Source organism: Pithys albifrons, chromosome 22 (genome assembly GCF_047495875.1).
Source record: "Pithys albifrons albifrons isolate INPA30051 chromosome 22, PitAlb_v1, whole genome shotgun sequence".
Classification (NCBI taxonomy): Eukaryota; Metazoa; Chordata; class Aves; order Passeriformes; family Thamnophilidae; genus Pithys; species Pithys albifrons.
In genome coordinates, this window is record NC_092479.1 from 8013241 (window position 1) to 8037559 (window position 24319).

The 24319-nt window shown below is 46.7% G+C and overlaps 1 protein-coding gene across 4 annotated transcripts in view; it reads right to left on the reverse strand.

The window, feature by feature from the left end:
- Window positions 1–81: 81 nt before the first annotated feature.
- CLSTN1 (calsyntenin 1) overlaps window positions 82–24319 on the reverse strand; it is a 36653-nt gene continuing 12415 nt past the window's right edge. Inside the window, exons 3-19 of one of the 4 annotated variants that reach the window (XM_071575830.1) lie at window positions 22178–22207; window positions 20674–20869; window positions 18041–18249; window positions 16896–17045; window positions 16613–16798; window positions 15590–15838; window positions 13802–13923; window positions 12685–12847; window positions 10555–10605; window positions 8614–8771; window positions 7855–8003; window positions 7196–7422; window positions 6311–6481; window positions 5599–5744; window positions 4014–4149; window positions 3171–3355; window positions 82–2518 (exon numbers count right to left, since the gene is read on the reverse strand). In XM_071575830.1, the coding sequence (XP_071431931.1) occupies window positions 2324–2518; window positions 3171–3355; window positions 4014–4149; window positions 5599–5744; window positions 6311–6481; window positions 7196–7422; window positions 7855–8003; window positions 8614–8771; window positions 10555–10605; window positions 12685–12847; window positions 13802–13923; window positions 15590–15838; window positions 16613–16798; window positions 16896–17045; window positions 18041–18249; window positions 20674–20869; window positions 22178–22207 (2723 nt within the window). In that variant the 3' untranslated portion in view covers window positions 82–2323. The remainder of the gene's footprint in view (window positions 2519–3170; window positions 3356–4013; window positions 4150–5598; window positions 5745–6310; window positions 6482–7195; window positions 7423–7854; window positions 8004–8613; window positions 8772–10554; window positions 10606–12684; window positions 12848–13801; window positions 13924–15589; window positions 15839–16612; window positions 16799–16895; window positions 17046–18040; window positions 18250–20673; window positions 20870–22177; window positions 22208–24319) is intronic. The other 3 variants (XM_071575831.1, XM_071575832.1, XM_071575833.1) reach the window with 3 other exon arrangements.

A 24319-nucleotide genomic window follows, 5' to 3' on the forward strand; every position in this document is an offset into this window, starting at 1 on the left:
CTACTCTCCCAGAGGCAAATTAGACTCAGTTTATGTAACTTAATTTACATTGTTCCACTCAGTAAGAAATAAAAGCAAACAACCTTTAGAACCAGAAATTTATTGTAGCTTACAGACTTTCCAAACTGACCTGTTACCAATATACACATCTGAAAAGTTATACCCACAGTGGCTACAAACTGCACCAGGCTGTTACAACCCCTCAGTATTACCATTAAGTCATGATCAGTTTTGGTCTAAAATACAGCAGCTACAGCAACAGTATATGGAAGGATAAGTCTTCTACACATTAACACAGGACAACTGTCAGACATAAGTTAAAAGTTTCCCAGTTTACTTAAAACTAGCAGTTAATTACCACATAAGTAGTCAAAACCATTTTCCCATTTTAGAAATCTAAAATTTTACATTAAAAAAAACCAAACCCAAACCAAAATAAACAAAAAAAAACCCAACCCCCAAAAGCAGTAAGCTCTGGTGTGGGGCCCTTCCCTGCTCCAGGTCCTTCTCCTGCTGTGAAGGCACTCCAGTCCAGGGGCCCTGGGTCACACCACAGGTGACAACAGGTCTGCTCTGAAAACCAAACTGTACAAACCTCTGCACCAACCCTTACCTTTCATCTCTTTCAGTTAATGAGGACCTTTGTGCCCCTCCCTCTGGCACCTTCCCCAGTGCCCTGTCCTGGTCTGGGTGACCAGTGGGCTCTGCACCCACGAGCCACCAGTGGCACTTGGCTTACCGTGCTGAGGAGGGAGTGCAGTCCCAGGCTCCTGTCACAACCAAAACAAGTTCCTCTTTAATGCACCTCCACAGAAGTCAAGCAGAAATTAATTATTGCAGACTCTGCATAAGACCAAATAAAGTCAGCCAAGCCCTGCCCAGCAGCAGAACCAGCACTGCCCACCCGGGGCGGCTTCGCTTTCGTACCTTCCAGCTTTTGTCCTTTGCAGTCCCAAGTCACAATCAGAAACAACCCAGATCAGCTCGACTTGGAATAACATCAGCATGATTCCCAAAGGTTTCTGGTTGGGTGATTTATGCTACAGGTTTTCACCAGCAGGAAAACACAATTACTAAGTGTAAACAAAGGCTTAAACACCGACAGTGCCAGTTACTGTACAAGGGGTGCAGGGGAGGAGCAGAGTGGGCAGTGGCATCAGGGACACCCCAAACCCTCCCCCTGCCACATTAAAAAAAATGAACAACCAAAAAAACCCCAAATCCCTATTTATGTGGGCTGGCAGCCAAGGTGCACAGGTACCCAGGGCTTCAATGCAACCCATCACCTACAAACAGCCACCCTGTCAGCATGGACAGCCCAGCACTGGGCCACAGGCAGCCTCCCTGTGACCAACAGGAGCTGTGGGTGTTGCCACAGAGCTGCCCACCATCCATGTAGTGTTTTTTCCCCAATAACTTAAAAGCCTTTATGCCAAGGCTTAGTTGGAGAGGTGGAAGGGAAAAAAAAAAAAAGAAACCCAAACAAGTGTATTGCACAGGGCAGCTGAACCTCTGCAGAGGTTCCTAAAGCCTTTACAGTTTCTCAAGAGCTTGAGTGTTGCCTCTGCAGAATCCAGGGGGTTAAAGCCAAGGGAGGGAGGGAGGAGGGAGGGTGTGAGCACATCGCAGTCAAGGCCATACAGAGTTACTGAACACCTACACTAACAACGGTGCCCGTGCTCCTGCTGCACAAGGTGACACTTGGATAGGTCATGCTGCATGGTTTTTCACTTTAGCATGTTTGAAACCCCAATTCCCTGTTTTCACTACCACAAATGACATAATTACATAATTCCAAGATATTTACAAAATATTAAAAAGTCTTGTTAATCTTCTACATATTAACCTCATTCTGCCACTTTACACATGCACTAATTCAGGGGGGAAATTAAAAGAAATCGACAGGCTGAAATGAGCAGCTTTACCCTTTGTCAACAAGCAATCTTTGCATCTTTTAGAAAGAGAAAAAGGAACAAAGCCAAGTTTGTTTCACTGAGCAAAAAAAGACAGTTCAGAAATTCATGTGCAATGGCTACAGAGCTGTAGAGTCACTGAGCTGAGATGACGTGAAGAAAAAAGTGCAAGGTGGTTCCTCACAGAGCGTAAAAAAAATCCAGTCACTGAGGCATGGCTGAAGGAGAGGAGCTAAACTACACCCTACACACCAGGGACTGACAGAACACAAACAGAGAGGTGTGGGGGTTCAACCTACTGGCCAGAATGGATGGGTTTGTTTGGAACACCATGAATCCTTGGTACCAATGGAGTGTGGGACAGTGGAGTCTTCCAGAGCGGGAATGGACAGACAGAGGGCACGGCGGGATCAGTAACTGAGGGTGGAGTCATCCCATTCCAGCTGTTGCTGTCTATTGACATTCTGTTGGTCCTCCTCCTGCTCTCCCTCCTCCTCCTCACTGCTTTCAGACTCTGCACTAGTGATGTCATCTTCTTCTCCATCTTCACTCTCTTCCTCCTCCTCCTCCTCTTCCTCTTCACTGCTGTGTTGGTCCTCGTAAGTCTGTTAACACAAAAGTTCACTGTCATTGCCATAGTGGCAAAAATTCTTTTTATTCTGTATTGACAAATAGTTAGTGCAGATTCACTGCTGGTTTTAGGAGTTCAGCAGGAATTAGGCAACCAGAAAAGGGGAAGTGCACTCTGTAAAAGAGCTCTGTGACACTCCTGCCAATCCTGGCACTCCACACAAACTGATCCTGAAGGGTGATCCAGTGCTGCAAATTCTGCTGCAGAAGGATCTTGCAGAAGGATCTTGCAGTAGGACACGCTCTGGGAGCATTTATTGTTCCACATTTTCTAGAAATTCAGATGTTGGCCACAGGAGCAGGTTTATATTTATATATATATACATATATATAAACCCCCCCCATATAAACACAGATTTTTGACAATAAATTCCTGCCAGTCTGGACCAAAGCAGGCTGGTTAATGCAGTGCAGCACAGCAACACCAGTGCTGGGCACTGATTTGCAGAGTTCCATCCCCTACCATGAAACTCTAACCCTGCAGGATCCCAAACACAACTGCTCTTGGCATTTGGCACATTCATTCCCAATCCCCAGCTATGTCCCTGCCCTGTGCTCAGGGCTGGGTTCTGCTCTGCCCACAGACAATCCCAGCACTGCAGTGCTGAGCCCCAGCTCCAGAGGTACCTCCATGGGGTTCACAGTGATGGTGAGGGCAGAGTCATCCCAGTCCATCTCATTCTCCTTGCCCGTGTCCTGGTCCCTCATGGTCCTCTGATGCGCCGCGCGGATCCGGAACACGCCCAGGATGATCATGAACACCAAGAAGCTCACACAGACCACGATCACCACCGTGGCTGTGCTGGGAACAACTGCAAGGGGGAAGCAAAGGGGCTCCTTACAGGGCAGTGGGGACTCCTACCCAGAACTAACACCCACCTCCCTTCCCAGCACTGCAAGGGAAGTGGCATCACACAAACCTCACAGAGGCACTTTGGCCTCAGCCACTTCAAAAGTCACTTGAAGAGTAAGAACCAAACCTCAGTTCCTTAAATATAATTATATCAATCTGAAGGACTCAAAACACATGGGAAGCAGATTCCACCACACAGACTCCTTTCTAAATTGCCTATTTTGCTTCCTCTCACATCCTACACTCTTGCCAAATTAATGTAATTAGAACAGAAAGGGCAGATCCCATGACTCATCAAGGGAATATCACTGCAGTTCTTTCCTTGTGCCATTCAGAAACAATGTCCCAGTTCCTCAGAGCCCTCTACCAAGGTCTTACAGTCCCCTCCCATTTTCCAACAGACACACACCAACAGAAAGCTCTTCTGCTGGCAGGAAGAGGAATGAAGCATCTCTAGAAATCCCCTCCTCCCTGCCTGGGCAGTGGCAGACCAGGACCAAGTGGCTGCCTGGATTAGTCCAATACACTGAGGAAAAAACCTCCCTGCAGCAAAAGCCTCTTGGACATTTTAACAAGACAATGAAAGCAGCTCAGCTTGGGTGGCTGAGAGTGCTGACCTGAGAAGGGGTGAGGGTTGGCCAAGTTGTGCCCAGAGAGGTCCACAAAGGAGTGATGCACGGGGTGCACGAACTGGGGCTGCGCCGCGATGTGGTTGGCGTGTTCCACGGGGCTGGCAGTGTGGATGACATTCACCTGGGGACAGAGACACAGGTTACACTGAGAGCCCAACAGCTCCATTCTGAAGGGATAGAAATAAAGAGAAAAAAAATAAAACAAAAAATAGCTATTTCCCAGGGTAGGCATCCAGTCCTCCTCCAACACAGGCTCCTCCCAGGGGACAGCCATCCCAAACAGCTCTGCATATTTTCCATTTCTTGTCACAAAACCCTTCAGCTTCACAGCTCTCAAATCTGTTTTAGTCTGGCAAGCTGGTGTAGACACCAGGATTTCAGAATGGAAGAGATAAAGCCAGTTTATTATCAAATTTGGTACCCAGCCATTTTAATCCTGAAATAACAGTGTATGCAAAGATATCTAACCCATTAATTACATTTCCTTCATTCCCACCTCTTATTCTGCTGCACATTTTCAGCTAACAGCAAAAAAAAATGCTTCTTATTACAGTCAAAGTGGTAAGAAAGAAACTTCTCTTTCAGCTTCACCCCCACCCAGCAGAGGTGTCTTTCAGGCACCGGTGGCAGCTCATCCCTTGCACAGAGTGTTTCATGTTTTCTCACCAAACAGGCAGAGCTGAACATGCCCCTCCCCTGTGCAACAGACACAGGGGACCTGCCATTGCACAGCAGGAAGAGAGAACTCTTGTTTACTACACAACCAGGAAAGCTTTTGCACTTCAACCCTTTGGTAAATCCCAAATCAGGCCCTCAGGATTTCCTCGGGAAACAAAACACAAAAATACCTGGTGAGCAACACCAGGGGCTCCCAGCCCAGCACCACCACCCCAGTGGGGGCAAACACAGCTGGCTTTGCTGCCAGGCCCCTGCTCAGCTTCAAAGGGTGAAATTCAAGCTCACAGCTGGAAGATGTTGAGTTACAGGGCAGTTCCTCTCAATATAAATCATTTCATATTCCAGCACCGGAAATTTTAGTGCCCTTATTGTCACATTCTGCTGCACTTCCATGTATTTGATGGAAGCACACTGAGAAATACTGACTGTACTCTGCTGCAGAGGAAAGGCAATTTTAGCCTGTCTGTGCTCTCACAGGAGCCCTCAGCACCAGGAATTGAGGCACCACACAAGCACAGCAGCAAAAGGCCCAGCAGGTCCATCTGTGGAAACCCGTAAGTCACACACGAAGGTCACTCAGCTCTCTGGATGCTCTCACTCTAATAAATTAATATCCTGTGTTTTCAGTTCAGCCTTTTCACCTTCATTAACCATAATATTTCTTCTAAAAACAACAGTCTCACCTCTGCTTCCACAGACTCACTTACAGCTCAAATGTAGGACTGAGAACACATTTCTATATAAAATACAACCTGACACGTTCACATTAACTAATAATTACAGAACAAAGATCCAAAGCAGCAACTGATTGATCAGCTGTCTCTGAGCTGGGGCAGCAGCCTCACCCTGCAGAGCCCCTGCCCTGCAGCCCTGCAGGGCTCAGCTCACACACCTCCACTCTGAACTCGTTGCTGACGTAGCGCCCGTTGAGCTCCGAACACACCAGCTTGAACTTTCTGTCGAACAGGGACACCGTGTGCCAGTTCCTGTAGCGGATCAGATGCAGCACCTCCTCGTAATTGGCCATGGTGTCCACCCCTGGGGGGCAAACACACAGCTAAGGGTCACTCTGCAAAAGGGACTGGACAAATGTCACACCCTCTCTTCAGCTGACTTCTCCTGGGTGGTGGATTTGCAGTCAATAGGAACAAAGTAACACCACAGACACAATGTGGCTCCACTGAAATCCTGTGGATTGATTTTGTGGTAAAATCCTACACCCAGTTAGTCTTTGAAGGGATTTGGGAGCCTTCCTTTAAAATACTTTAACATATTCTGAACATAGACCAGAAAGGAGTGATGGTCCCAGGCACTGGATTATCTGTGCAAGGAACAAGCCTTTTCTGGGGCATTTCCATAGTCCAGAGATAACCTGCATTTTGGGACAGGAGAAAAGAACACAAAGAAGGTTCTAGAATGATGTATTTTCTAGAATCCCAGATTTCTACAAAATAGCTGTGTTTGGGATTCTAAGAATGGTCCAAGCTTGAAATTCTAAAAGCAAGTGAAGTATTTGGAGCATCACAAACCACCACCCCTCTGAACACTGTTCCCTTTATGCTGCCTCCAGGCCCTGCCCACAAGAGCAGCAGCAGAACCCCCACCTGTGATGATCATGCCCAGGTTGGAGCTGCTCATCTCAATTCCCTTCTGCTGCAATCGTGTCATGTCGATCTCCAGGCTCTCTTGCTCCTGGTTGAGCTCCTCTCCCAGCACGGTCACCTCACACGTGTCCAGGTTATGCATGATCTCCTCAGACACCAAAGACTCTTGGACTAAAAAGCAGAAGAAAAGCCAAAGCCATGAGCAGACACACAGGTGAAGCAGACAGCAGCTACAAAATGTCATGTGCAAACTCTTCCCCCAGAACAAATACTAAAATCTGGGCCTGAGCAGAGCAAGTATCCATGAAATGATGATTAAAAAAAATAAAATACAGAATACAAATGAGGGATATTTCCATGAGGATATTGGCCTGGGCTTGCTATCACTTGCAGGAAGCTTTTGTTAGCCTAGAATAGGGTGTTTCCACCCGCTTTTCCCTCTCTGGATTCTGTACTAAAGGAGAAATCCACCCCCTCTCCAGGAGGAAGATCCTCCTCAGCAGAAGCAGAGGGAGGTGGGGTGGCCAGGTCACGCCAGCAGGCCCAGGGGGAGCTGGGGTGGGGTGGGCAGGCTCAGCAGGCCCAGGGGCAGCTGGGGCGGGCAGGCCAGGCCAGCAGGAGCAAAGGGAGCTGGGGTGGGCAGGCCAGGGCAGCAGGAGCAGAGTGGGGTGGGCAGGCCAGGCCAGCAGGCCCAGGGGGAGCTGGGGTGGGGTGGGCAGGCTCAGCAGGCCCAGGGGGAGCTGGGGTGGGAAGGCCAGGCCAGCAGGCCCAGGGGGAGCTGGGGTGGGAAGGCCAGGCCAGCAGGCCCAGGGGGAGCTGGGGTGGGAAGGCCAGGCCAGCAGGCCCAGGGGGAGCTGGGGTGGGAAGGCCAGGCCAGCAGGGCACCTGTGGGGTCCTCCTGGCCATCCCCCTCGGGCTCCACAGCGCGGGTGATGGTGCTGATGATGCGCAGCTCCGGGAACAGCGCCACGCCCTGCGCGCCCTCGAACTCCGAGGCAGAGCGGGCAAAGTGGTTGATGCCACTCAGGCTGATCTTGGGCTCCTCTGGCTGCAGCACCATGACATAGCCCTCCACAGAGGGGATGGACACACAGGACTCCTCGTTGAAACACCTGGCAGACAGAAGCAGAGGGGCAGTCAGCAGGTTACCTGGGAGGGAGGCACAACTCCACGCAGTCATTGCTTTCTAAATCTCTGAAAAGCTGCCTCAGACCCAAAGAGTCTCAGATAAATTCAGCAGCTGGAAAGAAGGAATTCCCACCAAGGGAGCAATCTCGCAATTAATTTTTACTTACAGGTACCACTTGGCCCCATTTCTGTGTCTGACTCACAGCCACAGATGACACCTCCGTGAAGGCAGTGCCTGACAATACATCCTGTCTTACACACCCCTCACTGCACTCCCAGGGAGAAACCAGAGCTGGTGCAGCAAACCTTGGCTGTTTCAGCACACCAAGAGCCCTGTGCCTGTCCCAGCTGAGACACAGAGCACCCCCTCCAGCCCCAGCAGGGCATTACTCAGCAGCAGCAGCAGCAGCACTCACTTGACAACGCTGGTGATTTTGAGCCTCCGGATGCCAGGAGTGGGGAACTGGCGGGAGTTCAGGTAGGAAAGGTGCTGCATGGCCTTGTCAACCCTCTCAATGTCATCCCCTTCTATGGTCACCATTGACTGACTCGGGTTCATGTGGATCTGCAGCAACACAAGAATGACTGTAAGAGAACATCCAGCCAGCACCAGGACCTGGCAACTCCAACTGAGGCTCAGCATGGCCTAGCCTGGTCAAGGCAGGACAATTGCATCCATATTCAAAGCAAAAAGGTCACTATTTACTGGCCTTGTGGCACAGTCTGACCTCCCTGTTCACTGCCTCATTCCAGTGGAATGTATTTAGTGTTTCATTCTTTAAGAAAAGTTCTAGGCCCTTATCACAGTTCTGGTAATGTGGAAGGAAGACAGCTGATATCAAAGGAGAAACACGACCTGTTCACACAACCTTGCTACTAAAAAATCCATGTAAATTAGTCTCATTTCATGGAGCTGCTTGTAAAGAATCTCTTATTAGACACCCTGGTACAGCTGGTTAAACAGAGGCCTACGAATAAGGAATGTCTCTTCCAGACGTAACGAGAACACAGGAACTTCAATTCTTAAACTTCTGTAAGACCAGATTTACACAAGAAAGATTTTCTTGCTTTTATGTCATTTTAATGCAAAATACCCCAAGAAATGAACTTGTTCTACCTGGGACAGGCCAGCAAACCCTGTAACCATGACCAGCAACGCCCAGGAGCTGCTTTACCTTCACACCTTTGCCAGCCCCGTCGGGCAGCTGCAGGTCCAGCCCCTCCTTGCAGGTGTAGAGGCAGTCGATGACCCTCTTGCTCTCCAGTTTCCCGGCGCGCAGGGTCAGCCCCGCCAGGTTGCCGCGGAAAAACTGCGCCATGCGGAGCTCCCCCCCTGGGGAAGGAGGGCACAGTGTCACCTGCTGGCACTGTCTGTGGCACAGCAAACACCCTCAGGCACTCAATGTCACATGCAGGTTAGTGGTGATCCACTGGGGGGTTAACCTCGTGGTTATGGTCAAGCATAAAGAAAGAACTGATAAAGAAAGAACTGAACAGGTCACCATGCACGTGGGGCAGCTGTGGCCAGCTGGAACTCAGGGTGCCACCACAAACATCTCCAGAGAGGTCCCACACAGCCAGCTGGTGCTCAGGATGAAACACAGAATCCCAGACTATTCTGAGCTGGAAGGGACCCACAAGGACCATCGAGTCCAACTCTTCAGTCAATGGCCCACACCGGGGGTTGAACCCATGACCTTGGTGTTATTACAACCAAGTTTTAACCAACTGAGCTGATCTCAGCACAGGGGTGAGCCATGAAACCTCACCTTCCCAGCTGAGGTTGTATTAACACCTCCTGTCCCTGGGATCTATCTCTGCAGAGACACTGCCCTGAGCACCCACCCTCCAGGGAGAGCCCCCACAGCCAGCCCAGCAGCACAGGCTCTCCTGGCACTCAGAGGGCACAAAGGAACTGCACAAAGTCACTCAGCTCATTCTGAAAGGGGTGTCAGAGTTACCTGCCCCACTCTAAAGGGGCCCCTTCCCTGTGCAGACTCAAATGAGCAGTTTAAACTCAGGTAACTCAGGTTTGGGTTAAGTCTGAAGAGCTGCAACCTCATTCCTCAGGTTCTCCTGAAGATGATACCACAGGGATCACCTGGTCTATCCTGCTCATTAATGGGGGGCCACAGAACAGCAACTGGAAATTGGTATTTCAAGGCCATCACCCACTTAGCAACCCAATATTTAGGAAGATTCTAAGCTTGTTTTAGAGATTCCAAGTGATGAAAGATCCCTGGTATAACAATACACTGTTCAGTGGTGAACTGTCCTGTCACAAATTACAGTTTTCAGGTCAGATTTGTACAGCTCCAGCTCTGGACCCCTGGGTGCTGCTGCCTCCTTGCCAAAGCAAAGTGTGAGGCACAGCCAGTCACACCCAGACTACCCCAGCAATTCTTCAGCTTCACAGCAGGAGTTCATATCTTGAATTCACTTTCAGAAATAGACACTAATTTTAAGTGTCTCAATTCAAGACACAAAACTGAACTATCACTACGAATTTCTAAGAAAATCCAACCCTGTCAAGACAACCTGAAATACCTGAGGGCCAAACCTTTTCTTTCCACGTTTACTGCAATCAGAATTTTATATAACTTTCTCATCAAGGGAGTATCCCCTGGAAACTCCAGGTCTGTCTTTCCAAGCAGCCTGATCCAAAGATGAAATCTGCCTTACTCTGAGTGGGGAGCAGAGCCACCTGACCCCCACAGACTGAATAATTCCACGATAAACACACATGCCTACACACAAATACAAATCTTTACACAGGATGAGGTGCACTTATGTTTCAACAAAACTGGATGAAGGAAATTAGAGCTGATATTTGACATCAGCACCTTCTCCACAGCACTTCACTGCACCCACAGCAGACTGGCAGATGGAGGTGCACTGGGATGCAACCAAAACCCCCCAACCCCAGCCCAAGCCCAAGCCCAAGCTGTGTCAGTGATGGAGCTCTGCAAACAGAAGCACAATGAAGGCCCAAGGCTGGGTGGGGGTTATGGGAGGGGCAGTGGCCCCAGTGCAGAGCTGCACTTCATGCTGGGTGCGAGATGGAGCGATGGCTGGGCTTAAAATGAAACAAAGAGGGGGCAAAAAACTCCAGCAACCTGCAGAGGCCTCGGGCACAGTGTCAGTGTCATTCTCATTTCCTGTATAGTCTGTAGAAAAGCAAGACAAAGAAGAGGACAAGAGGGAAAGGACCAAGCAGTTACAGTCTGGCAAACTCTGATCACAGAAAATACAAAGCAGCCCTTCCCCCCCAGGCTCTTCTGTCCCAGCAACTCCTCAAGGATCAGGAGCTCTTTGGAACATGAGGAGCTGCAATGCAGGGAAGAAGCATCACTGTTGTTACAAGAACACAAAAAGTCACGGCAAGACAACCCAGAGAGCCCCATCAACCTGCAGAGACACCAGAGAAACTGGATGAGGCAAGAGAGCAAAGCTCACCCAGCCCACTGTCAGTGATGAGGCTGTACATCAATCAGTGGGCTCCACTGCAGGGGAAATTAGGGGGAAATCCAGCCCAATACAGCAAATCTCCAAGAGGTATTAAAAGCTGATCAAAACAAGCCATTACCAACACAAAATTTTTAATCATAAAGTAGCATCAGATATATTAAGCACTCAATTTATCAGATGGAAGCAAAAGGAAAAACAGCTTTCAAATTTTTAAAAGAATTAATTCAAAAGCATAAAGTCTCTGTCCTTGGAGGTGAGCTGTATATATAACTTAGAGTAGCCTGGGTCATTTTAAAGTCTTGATAAGACAAAAATGATGACCACCAGATTCCCTCCTTTGGCAAACTTCATTCCCCTGTGTTTTAATCCCCTAAGAATCAGGCTTTGGGTGTTTTCAGAGGCAGCACTTCAAGTTCTTGTAATCCAGACTTTTACACTCCCATTTCAGTCTGTTGTTACTAAAAGAAATCTCATGCCAGAAGAACTTGAAGAATCACATCATGGTGCCAGTGTGAAAGCACAAGAGGTTTTAAACTAAATGTGCATGTTTTTGTTAGGATGCAGAATGCAGAGGAAGCCATTACACAATCCACACATTAAACTGGAACAAAGCTCCCAAGCTCCAGTTTCTTGCAAACCAGTCACCTTTGAGCTCAAAGAGATTAGCTGGACACTCCCACAGAGAATGAGATGAATGATGGAGAAAATCATTAATTGATGCAAGGAGAGACAACAGAATGAATTAATACTGAATGATAGTGAACTTGTCACAAAATAATAGATTTGATGGAGAGGAGAGATAATTTAACCTTCATTCCCACTTCAAGGCCTTAAACTCACACAGAAGAGAGACATTTTAAGACAGAAGACTGTTAGTTTGATTAAAATGCCTCAGAGCTTTCCATTTGTCACTCATTCCCAGGCCGTTTCTGTGCACTGCTGCAAACAGCAGCTCCAGCCTCTCCTGGGAACCACAGAAACCAGCAGGGACTGAGCACTGTTCCACCTCCAGCAGCAGGAGCAGCTTTGCACCAGCCAGGGGGGGTTTCATCAGCACACACTGAGCTCAGGACTGGGAGCACGAGCTGTTCCAGCATCTCTGGGAAGCAGCATCCCAGAAAATGCAGCAGATGCACTCTCCTCCTTTCCCTCCAGCTCTGAGGAGTAGGTTTCAAAGTATTACAGCACATGAATCAGCACTTCACAGCTTGCAGAATATTGTACTTTAAGCCACATTTTGCAAACAATAAAGCAGGGGTCTATTTTTCTAAGCAGAAATGGTAGAATATCCAAGGACAGCATTGCTGTGTTGCTTTGCTGCACTCTCTGCTGGCCATACTTGAATAAACAAGAGAACTTTCTACAATATGCTTTTCAAACCTAGTGGAAATTAAGTGTTCTGCTTAGTCATCTGAAGTATAGGATGTATTCTTACAACTATTATTAAAAATAGCAAAAATTAAAACAAAAATAGTAATGATAAAAATTAAAAGCTCTCTGTACTCCCATGGTCACCACAAAGATGACCTGGAGGGAACAGAGCTTGGTGAGCAGCTTTGTACCACACAAACACCCATGGCCAGCAAGAACACAAACACTCATGGAAAAAATGACCAAAAGAGGAAATATGTGACACCAAACAGGAGCAAAAATAACCTGCAAAAGGCAAACCAAGTTACCTTTCAGGCACTAACAGGATCTGCTGTGTAATTCTAGAAGACCACAGAGATTTCACTGAAAAAGAGTCACCAAGAGTATTAAATACTGCAAATAACTACCTTGCCAACAGGCTCCAACCACCAGCTGTGTCTCTATCTTGGAAGGGTGCAGGGGGTAATCCTCAGTCACTGGGAAGGGGTCGTAGGAAACCCCATCCACGTAGAGAGTCACTGCAGGGAACTCCACACTGACCACGTAGTGATGCCACTCCTTGTCACACACCTGAGCAGAGAGTTTGAATGTTCTGCTTTAATTTTCCTTCACTTACAGCTGAGTAACTGCTCTGATGCACATTCTGCATCCACACACATGCAGACACACCAACCACACCCCTGCACAGATACACTGATGTTCCACACACAGCTGGAAAGCAAACTGGCTGCCAAACATTAATGAGAAGTTTCTTTCCTTCTGTTGCCAATACAGGAGCTCCTGTACTTCCATCCCTTTAATTTTTATATTGAATAACAACATATTTCAATCTAAAAATACAGATCTACATGCAAGCACATCCTGAAATACTGTTGTAAAACAACATTACTTGACAAAGGACAGGTAATTTCTGAGAGAGACTGTTAAAAGAATAAAAATTACCATTTTGAATATATAAAAGCTTTCTATGACAGAATTATTTACAGTGAAAGCTGGTTTGGTTTTGCAAAGTAGCAGTTTTTCTACAAGAAGATATATGTGTATTTTATCATTAAAACAACACACACTGCCCTGCACAAGAACTGGGATGTAACTGGGCATGTTGGAAAGTCACTCACTGTTTGGGAAACTGGCAAAACAGACCTGCCCCAGTAACCCAAAGCAACCAAAAGAACTTGATAAATTTATGGATATTCAGGGTTATTTTATCACTCAGATCCACAGGGCTGGAAAAAGGTCACATGCTCAGAAGTAGTTTAATGCTACAACTAACCTGGAATAAATCCTGTTTTCTCAAGCACTCTACCTTACAGTGGACACAACTGACATCACAGCCAGAAGAATGACATATTTTATATTCAAGATGAAAATATAGGGCTGAACTCGACAGTTGATCACAAATAAAGTATTGTTGGGCTCCATAAAACAGGACATGGGGAGTTCAGAGCTGCAGAAGGTCTTTATTAGTGGTTATACCACCAGGGAGTTTGGTCTTTGGTGGCTTTCACATCCCCCCAGACTGACCTGATTGAGTTTCCAGTGGAACTCAGCAGGTTGGTAGGACTTGCCCTCTGAAGGGTCTTGGCGGAAGAGGAAGACGAGTCTGCAGTTGTGGACGTAGAGCGCGTAGTGGTGCCGGTTCATGTCTGCACAGGGGGGAACAGCATTAGTGCCTTGGGAACTCCACAGACCCCACCTGTGCTGCAGTTTCATACTTAAATCTCCCTGTGACTGACAGGAAGGAACAAATATAGAAGCAAATCAGGACTGTGACTCCCTTCAACTAACCTGGATTTAGGCTTTCAATATTGCACAATATCCCAATAGAATCATAGAATCGATTGGGTTGGAAAAGACCTCCAGGATCATCAAGTCCAACCCTTGGTCCAACTCTAGTTCATTTACTAGATCATGGCACTCAGTGCCACGTCCAATCTGTGTTTAAAAATCTCTAGGGATGGTGAATCCACCACTTCTCTGGGCAGCCCATTCCAATGCCTGATTACTCTCTCTGTAAAAAGTTTTTTTCTGATATCCAACTTAAATTTCCCCTGGCAGAGCTTAAGCCCATGCCCCCTTGTTCTATTGCTGAGTGCCTGGGAGAAGAGACCAGCCCCCACCTGGCTATAACTTCCCTTCAGGTAGTTATAGACAGTGATGAGGTCACCTCTGAGTCTCCTCTTCTCCAGGCTAAACACCCCCAGCTCCCTCAGCCTCTCCCCATAGGACTTGTGCTCCAGTCCCTTCACCAGCCTTGCTGCTCTTCTCTGGACCCGCTCCAGCACCTCAATATCCTTTCTGAACTGAGGGGCCCAGAACTGAACACAGTACTCAAGGTGTGGCCTCACCAAGGCAAATGCTACCAGAAACTGTCACAAGAACTACATGCTTAGGTCCAAGAAATAAATCAAGAAAAGTTGTCTTGAAGGTCTGCTCCCAATGCACTTTAAACCAGGAAATGTATTAAATTTGCCTTTTTTTCTCCCCAATTCATTTACTTTCATAAGGAAAGTTTAAGGTTTGATTAACAGGAATAGGTGAAGGGAGGAAGAGAGACAATTTGTACTTGGTTCTGAATGGCTGCCACTTTTCTCCTGTCCAAAGAAATGCTCTCAGGCTACTACAAATCTTTCTTATTTTCCAAAAAAATGTAAAATATATTCAGTGTAGTTTCCTTTGAAAAACCTAGCAGCAATTTAAATGAAGTCTCTTTCTAACACAGTGGCCAAATGCACTGCTCCAGCTGAACAAAGACAAGGATTCTTTTAGCCCATTAGACAGCAATTATGGAAATGGGGTTATCACATTTCCTTCTTATTAATAGCATTTTCAAAATTATTGTGTTCTGTAGCATTCCCAGAGTGTGACATTATGCAGAGAGTGAAAAAAACCTTCATTAGTTGAAAAAGAGAAATTATATTCTCCTAGATAAAAAAAAAAAGATAAAGCAGCAAATGCTGTCTCTAGACCTGGTATATGTATCTTAATGTCCTTAGGCAGCACCCAGAACTGAGCTATCTTTGGAGATGCAAACTCGAGACTGCACTGCCAGAACAATCATCTGCCACAGCAAAAGGAGTGCACCATGTAAACTGAAACAGAGTCAGGAAAACAAGACAAGCTGAAGCTGCATAGTCTGAGGCCAAGCCAATGCATGAGCACAATAATAAAGAGTGACTTCTGAAGGCCACTTCATTTCCCTTCAGAAAGACCCTAAAGTAAGAGAAGAGCCTGCAGGCTGTCCCATGTGCTGCCTCAGGATATAAACCCCCACCAACCACCAAGCTGTGTGCCAGTGAAACATTGCCAAACCTGTCTTGTCTGAGTTGCACAGGATGGTCTCCTTGTCCCTGGCGCCCGCCCCGTGCCTCATCCACACCGAGATGCTGAAGGGCTCCCTGGGGCTGAGGGTGACGACGCCCTCGGGCACCCGCACGGCCTGGGTGCCGTTGAACTCGAACACCTGGTCGCTGTCGTGGCCGTTGTCCGTGGGCAGCCCCAGGGTCCAGTTGGCAGCACTGCTGGGAGGGGGCAGCAGCTCAGCTGTGCCAGAGCCAGCACCTGCAACAAACGGGCTCCACTGAGATCAGGGGGGAACTGAAGAGCCCACTGATGGTTTCACACCAAACTGCTCTTCTGAGCACTCACCCTTCAACACCAGCTGTCAGGATGGTGAGCTACCACCACAGAACGAGCAATTCTTTTAAATAATGAGCCTCTAATTACAGACCTCTGGTATCATGGTGATTTCCAAAAGTTTAGCTTCTGGGTAAGCAACTAAGCTCACTAAAATTGTTCTGCTTACTGTCTCTGCAGCTGCAGAGCCTACCTCAGAAACCATTTCATTAATGCCACTTGTCCCTCAGAACTGTGAATGTGATGCCTTTCACTCAACACTGTAGTAGTTCTAAGTCCAATATTCATCCACTTGAAGAGAGTGCATAAGCATCTCCTCATCTCATCTCTAGGTTTCCACCATGTATTTCTTAGAGTGCAGCCATCACATCCATTTTGCTCACAAAAAGAGGCTTTAATGGCCATACTCTTCACATAGAAAACACTCCTTCAGCTCCTGAACATGAATCTCATGTAGGGGAAATTATTAGTCCATGTAAATTAGGGGAGAGGTAGCAGAAAGATTCCTTACCACTCTTGAGAATTATTTTAAAAGTCACCTTCAGGCAGTGTCATGCCCTTCACTGCCTGCTAGGAAAGGAGTTGGAGTAAACCATGTGCAAATGAAGACCAGATCTACTCCCTGACTTGTGGTGTAACATAAAATGAAAGGCTAACAAGAAAGAGAGACCACTTGTACTTTGACAAAAGCATTCTTACCACAGAGCCTGTGGATGGATTTCTCTGAGTAGGTGTCTCTATCACAGCCCTTCCCAATGTGGTTGGTTTCCAGTTCAACCGTTGCTTCCACCGAGGTTATCGGCTCATCACACGTCTCCAAATGCATCCCAGGGAACAGCGCCAAGGAGCCAGTGCCAGGCTCATATTCTATTCTTTTGCTCCAACCTGCATTTCATCCAAAGACACAACATTAGAAGTGTCTCCTGTTTAACTGAAGGCAGCAGCAAATGCTGAAAGCAGGGACCAAGGGGAGCAAACCAACCTTGCCAGCCAGGCTTGCACGTCGGTTTAACGCTGATTTTAACGAGCACGTCCTCAGCAGCTCTCTTCTTCCCACAGTCATATGCTGTTACTGTCAGTTTGTACTGGTGTTCTTTGCCATAGCTTAACTTCTCTGTGTTCTTTATATAACCTGACACAAGGAAAGCAGTGATCACACATCAATGTAACTTCCCAGGGTTGGTGATGCATTAAGTGCATTCAGGTACCACCTCTGCCCTTCATGCAGATACCCAAGGCTTTAACAGACACACCTGCAAATGAATCACCTTCACTGCTTGACTTTTCAAGGCCAGACACCAGGCCCAGATCATTAACAATTACACTAACCCAGAGATGAACACAGGCACAGAACAGCAGGTATGTAATTCCCAGGATCTTAATAGCACATTATCTCAAAATGAAATTGCTCATGGGTGGTAACTGATACCTGAACTGTTTGCATTATGCCACCACTCTCTATATTTTTTTAAATTTGCAAACCCATGAAAATAATCCACTGACAAAGTGAATCCTTAAAAAACTCAAACTAAAGCCCACTAAAAACTGTTCACTTTGCTTAACCAGCTTGCTCAAAACACTAGAAGTTATCTCTAGGTTCTGAAGGGTCCACAGATCACTGGAGCTCAGGAAATGATACTGGCACTGCACATGATACTGGCACTGAAACACACCCCACTTTTCATTATTAATCCAAACTGAAGGGACCACCTGTTTAACTGTGGGGCAGGAAAGGGTCAACCAGGCTTGTCCTTTTGTGCTGACCAGTTTGAATCCTGTTCTTTGGGTGACAAACTACAGCAGTCCCTACTGCACCTCTGTGCTCTTACTGTCTTTGTTGATGGCAAAGGGCACATTTGGAGTGACCATCTCACCTGCAGATCTGGGTGACAAACTGCAGCAGTGCCACCTTCCCCACCAGGGTTTTACTGTCTTTGTCACCCCAGACGTGCCCTTTGCCATGGACAATCTCACACCTGCAGCTCTGGGTGAGCCACCACAACAGCCCCCATGCCCCCCATGTCTCACCATCCTTGCCAATGGCAAAGGGCACATCCAGGGTGACAATCCCACACCTGCAGCTCTGGGTGAGCCACCACAGCAGCCCCCATGCCCCCCATGTCTCACCGTCCTTGTCGATGGCGAAGGGCACGTCGGGGGTGACGATGTCGTAGCTGCAGATCTGGCTGAACTGGGGCGAGCAGTCGGCGTCCACGGCCTCCACGCGCAGGATGTTGTCGTACCTCTTGCCCTCCACCACCGTGGCCTTGTAGGACTTCTCCTTGAACACGGGCGCGTACTCGTTGACGTCGTTCACCTGGATGTGCACCGTGGCCCTGCAACACCACACAGGGGTCAGGCCACCCTTCCCACGTGGAGCCATCCCTTGGAATTCCAGCCCTCACAGAGAAGTGACTCACTAAACCAACAACCCCAACCAGGAAAGCACTGGGTGTTTCTCCACCATGTTGCTGCATAATTCACTCTAGTTCTAGGTTGTTGTTTATTATTACATTACTATTGTTGTTCATTTGCAAATAAAATTCAAACCCTCCTACTGCAACTATCAAATGGGCACCATTTTACAGAGCTACAGCAAAACAGGCTCTGTTTTGTTAAGCAGTACAACCCCAGCCCTCCCCTGCTGTCACAGTATTTGATATGAACACCCAGTTTAGATTTATGTGAACAAGAATGACAGTTAAGGCTGGTCTTAGACTGAGAGCTCAGTCAAGAGCATTTGATTGGCTTTCTCTGGCTAATAAAGTACTCAGCTGTGTAAGTCAGTGAAAATAGGCTTATTTGTTAGATGTAGAAATGAGAAATCAGGCAACTTTAATGGAAGAATCACAGAAGTGGCAGATACACTTTAGCACATCATACAGCTTGCTAGATAATCCAAAACAGATTGGATCTCCAATTCCATCCTTTCATGCCTGTCACTGATTGCTGGTACACACAAAATAGGAAAAATAAAGCAGATTCTGTCAGTGACCAGGGAGAGAAGATGAATGATGAAAAGTAATTAATAAAGAATTCAATCATTACAGTCTTTCCACAAAAGCAGAATGCTTATGCTAGGAAGAAAAATATTTCAGGTTTTATTTTATCCTACCAAGCACTACAAAAAAACCCCAAAACTGTACCAAACTGTACATTTCTGACTTGCAGAGCTACACTCAAAGACTGTTACAAACCACAAAACCCCCCATAACACAGCCAGCCATGGGCCAGGGGAATGAGAACAATTGTTTGGAGGTGCAGACTGGGAACCCATCACTGCTCTGGCAGAACAGCAGCAGAGTGTGATGCTGGGTGTTCATTACACTGCCAGGAATTTGGACAGCACTAATTTTTACCAGACCCAGCAGAGGAAAGTTTCTGTCTCAATTAACCAGCACAGGTAGAAAAATAGAGGTAAATTCTATAGTGTGGAGAAGGAACTAAGTAAAGTACATAATTCCAGCCAATCCAATAAAACATTTGTTGCCATCTTTCTCTTTGGAATCTTCCTTCAAAAGTCAATTTGAGTATCAAGCAGAGTTTAAGGACATCCCTGTGTTCCATAAGTGCAGTCCTTGAGGAGGTAACATTCTGTTTGAAGCCCTCAGCTCTACATAACAAGGCTGTGTTTGCCACCAAGGTGACCTCTGCTAGTCTATTCCTTATCTTATTTACTCCCTTCTTTGCCTCTCAGCAGCTCATCTCCCACATGCTCTGCAGATGTTTACACCAGGGTGTTCCACAGTTATTCTCAAGTGGGTTTTGTAAAGAGCATTTTCTATTGTGGTTTTTCTTTAGATACAGATTAGCTAAAGATTGCTTTGTTCCCACTCTTTCATCTAGGCAAGCTGAGCCTCTGCTGCTGATCCTGGGCTCTTCTGGGGGGGCTGCCTGCAAGGGAGAACAACTCTGCTGCTTCTGCACCTTGGTGAGCTTAACATGGATCCCTTGAGCCAGCCCTTTGGAAGTAAAAACTGAATCCTGAAACAACATCCAGGCAAACTCTGTATCAACTCCTGCCAGATTTTAATTGTATCAACAGAGAGAGTGCTCAGGCATTGGAATGGGCTGCCCAGAGAGGGGGTGGATTCCCCACCCCTGGTGGTTTTTCAGCTGAGCTTGGCCGTGGCACTGAGTGCCATGATCTGGTAAAGGGACTGGAGTTGGACCAAGGGTTGGACTTGATGATCTCAGAGGTCTTTTCCAACCCAATCCATTCTGTGATTCTATGGATGTGGCACTGAGTGAGAATCCACTACATCTTGATCCAACCCCACTGTGATCATCATGTCTTGATCCAACTCCACTGTGATCATCAGCCCAGGGCATGGAGTGCCCTGGGCTGATGATCACAGTGGGGTTGGATCAAGGGTTGGACTTGATGATCTTGGAGGTCTTTTCCAACCCAATCCATTCTCTGATTCTATGAACAGCATTTCTGCTTCTGTCCCACACTATTTCCTAATGTAAATTCAGAGACATCAAGGGATGAAGCAGTTCACATAAAATCTAAATGATGAGATGTCCAAGCAGTTCATGCCCATTTGGCTGCTCTTTTTATCACTCCTGGAGCAGGGAGGTGGCACCAGATGACCCACCGTGGTCCTTTCCAACCTGACCCACTCTGTGATTCTGTGCAGATAAAGAAAACTCTTCCAGTATTTAGTTCACATTTCCTCTACCCAGACCACAAACCCCCATGAGCAGGACACTGCTCAGAACCAAACCTGCCCTGAGCCCAGCCCAGACTGACTCACTTGTGGGATTTTTTTGCATTTGCTCCATCTGGTCCCTTCCCACAGTCGTAGGCCTGGATGGTGAAGGTGTAGTCCTTCTGCAGCTCACAGTCCAGCTTCTCCTTGGAGCGGATTATTCCCTCCCCAGTGGATTTATCCACCACCACTGCTTCAAAGGGAACATTCAGCCCGTGGATTTTAAACCCACAGATCTCACCTACAGAGTCAAAGCAAGAGAGGTCAGAACCGCCGCACTTGAGGACACAGCTTTAAAATAAAAGACCAAATATTTTGCAGCCAAGGGTTTGTGAGGGTCTGTGGACAAAGCAAGAGCACTGTGCTTGAAAATGGGTGATTTCTGGGAACTTTAGTACAAAGAAGCAAACGTCTGCCTTCCAAGCAACTTGTTTACTTTGCATCCATTCATGCAGGAGTACAAAAGAGAAAGAGAGAAATGTAGACAGGCATTTCACAGGAGTACTTGAGATAGCTCTGGGGCCAGAGTAGATCTCATGTGAGCACAGCCAAGGCCACTGGTATGTCCTCTATGCCAGGCCACTGGGCACAGCTGGGCAGCTGCTTCGTTTAGACCAGAGCAGAAGGTTAAAATGCAGTTACAAGTCGAGGGGTGAAACAGCTCCGAGTTCAGGTTCAGCACCACAATTACAGAAATTCTGTCACCAGATCAGAGGGCAAAGTCTTCCTGTGCAATGGACCTGGCTAAAATTAGGGAATCAAAATAAACTACTGGATGAGAAAGGTAGAAATACCAACTTCTCAGGCATCCATTTCAACTGCTGCCTATAACGGGGGCCAAGCTTTGCTCAAGGGAGCTCTCAGAGGGAATGATTGAAGGGGCTTTCCCTCTGCCCAGACCCTCCCCCTGAAAACCTGCAGAGCAGCCCCTGCACACAGTTTGGAGCACACCTGGCACAGCTGGGGGTGCCCAGCACACCACAAAGGCCACTCAATACACTGTCTGGCCACCTGCACAGCTTGGCACGGTTTGAAGGTGGTTTTCTCACCCCAACAAACCCCACTATTTGCTGTAATAGTGGTATCAGTACCAAGAACACACTCCTACTGCAAACATGTCTACAAGTCTTCAAAAAAGGGGCTTAATTCATATTTCTGAAGCACTGAAGGGTATGCACTGCAGGGAAGGGGCTGTAATGCTTCAGCACTTCTATGCTGGTTTACAAAGCCTCTGAAAAAACTTCAGTTGTCCCAAAAAAGCTGTAAGAGAAAATATTTTTTAAAGGCTAATCTTTCCCCAAACCAACTTCTTCAGTGTCCACACAACCCCAAATGGTTCAAATGGATGTCTGATTTACAGATATTTCTAACCAAGGGTTTGGTTACATAACAGTTTTTAATCAATATATTTTAAAATAGAAAAAAACTGGGAGAATAAATGGGACAAAAGAGCATGACAGGATCTTCTGTTTCAGTGCTGATTCCCCATTTCATAACCAAAGTTAGTAGGTTAATACTCATAAAAGGGATAGAAAGAACCCTTTATCACCTTCTTTGGTGACTGTCACCTCAAAACTCTCTAAAGGGAGAAAAGACAAACCCAAGTCAGTAACAGGAAAGGTTGAACGGGAGCAATAAGGAAAAGATGCACAAATTACACAGAAAAGCTTTGGCAAAACTGTATTTTCAAATTCCAGTGATTTGCTGCAACTGTTACCACTTCAGAGTTTTAGTTATGTTAAATATGATTTAATCTTTTAACTCCAGGTTGCCATTTTGAAAGATTCTGAAGTATTTAATAAGTTCATCAAAAGGCTTTTTCCATTTTGTTTAATAATATCACCTGCTAAACAAGAAACACTTTCAAAATTGCATGTTGATGAACAACCTGGAATGGTTCAGTTGTAAGGAAAACACAGTTAACCCCTGGAATCATAACCTGTTAACCCCCAAACTGCCACCTCTTACATATTGTCCAGCACATCCTTTATTTTTTTCCTCGTTGCCACCATGTTTGACCTGAATTCCCACACAACAAAGCAAACCTGTCCCTCAGAAATCCCTGCCAGCAGATCTGTTCATTCTCACACATTCCCACCAACCTGCACTCACACCCCCATCCCCATCCCCATCCCCATCCCCATCCCTGAGGGGCCTCAGAAGGAGTTGAGGCTCTGCAGCTACAGAGAAATACTTCACTCACAAAGGCAAAATTACAGTTTAATACTGAAATGGTAATTTTCCTTATTTGTGTTTCCTTCTCATGATTTCCAGTCCTTCATTTTAAAAGGAGCCACTGCCTGAAATAGCTCTCAACAGGTTCTCCCTGAAACTCTCTTCAGGTAATCCCTGGATTTATAATGAGCTCTTTATTTTACACACTGAGTTTGCTGCCTCTTGTGGCACCCACAGAACTTATTTCAGTCTATTCTTCTGTGGAATATAAATACAATCCCAGATTTTAATGTGTTTTGGCAATGGGATCGTTGAAGAAAATGTTTAAATTCATGGCAGGCACCACTGATCAGCCAGAAGTGACATTGCAACTGCAACCCTTTCAATATTCCACATCATAATTCCTGCACACCCACCCACCCCCTGCTCCCTTCCAGGGCCTCAGAGCCAAGACCTGTGTGTCAAACACGGAATTACAGAACAAAACAACTGGAAGGGAACATTAAAGCAGAAAGCTGGGAATGGAGAGCAGAGGGAGGAGGATTAACAGGGCAATTACCCACTTGGGAGAGGGAGGCTGTTTGAGAACTGGCCAGTTCTTCCTCACTCACAGTGACCTGTAGCTCTGGCACCAACCCCAACGTGGCTGGCAGGAAATTCTGCCATTCCTGCCTTGGCTCCTGAGCACGGGACAGCCCTGAGCTCTCCACTGACTCTCTGGGCCTCCAGATGCTGTTCCAGCTGTGGAGCTCCAGCCCAGGGTGCCCCAGGGCTCAGCCAAGCCAGGAGTTCCTCAGAACAGGGACAGCTTAATGTCCGTCCTCATGTCATTGTGAAACCCAGAGATGTCACTGAAATAAAATTCTCTCTCTCCTACACCTGGCTCAGAGCAATGAGCAACCTGTCCATCAGTTTGTGTTCAGGAGGCTGGAAACTGCAGATAAATTAACTGGGACAGCACTTCAGTGTTTCACTCAGCTGTGCTTAGGGTTAAAAAAACATTTCATTTTACAGACAGCACAGGTCTGTGCCACTTGTGTCAGGCACAACACACACAGTGACCTGGATCCTAAAGAATTCTGAGTTTCTCATTCCTGGTGGAGCAGCTAAAACAGAATGAGAATTCAGCAGAATTTTAAGGGTTTCTTCAGTTTTACTGTTCTAGCTCCCTGTACTGTTATGATGTATTGATGTAAAATAATTACATAGTTAATAAAAGGTTTTGCAAAGCATATAAACTATGTTCTGTATTCAACATAATAAGTATATTATTTACTTTATTAACATACCAAGTATATTAAATATTTTACTTTATTAACATACCAAGTACTGTGCATGTAACATACACACAGTACTGGACTGGACCTTCTGTCCAGACTTTGGAATCCCAAACATTTGAATTCCCAAGGGACAGAATATCCTCTCCCAGCCCCAACCAAGCAGCACAGAAAGCCTTGAGGAAAGTCCCCCATTTCCAACCTGTGCAACACCTTCTGAACAAGCATCTCTCAGCACA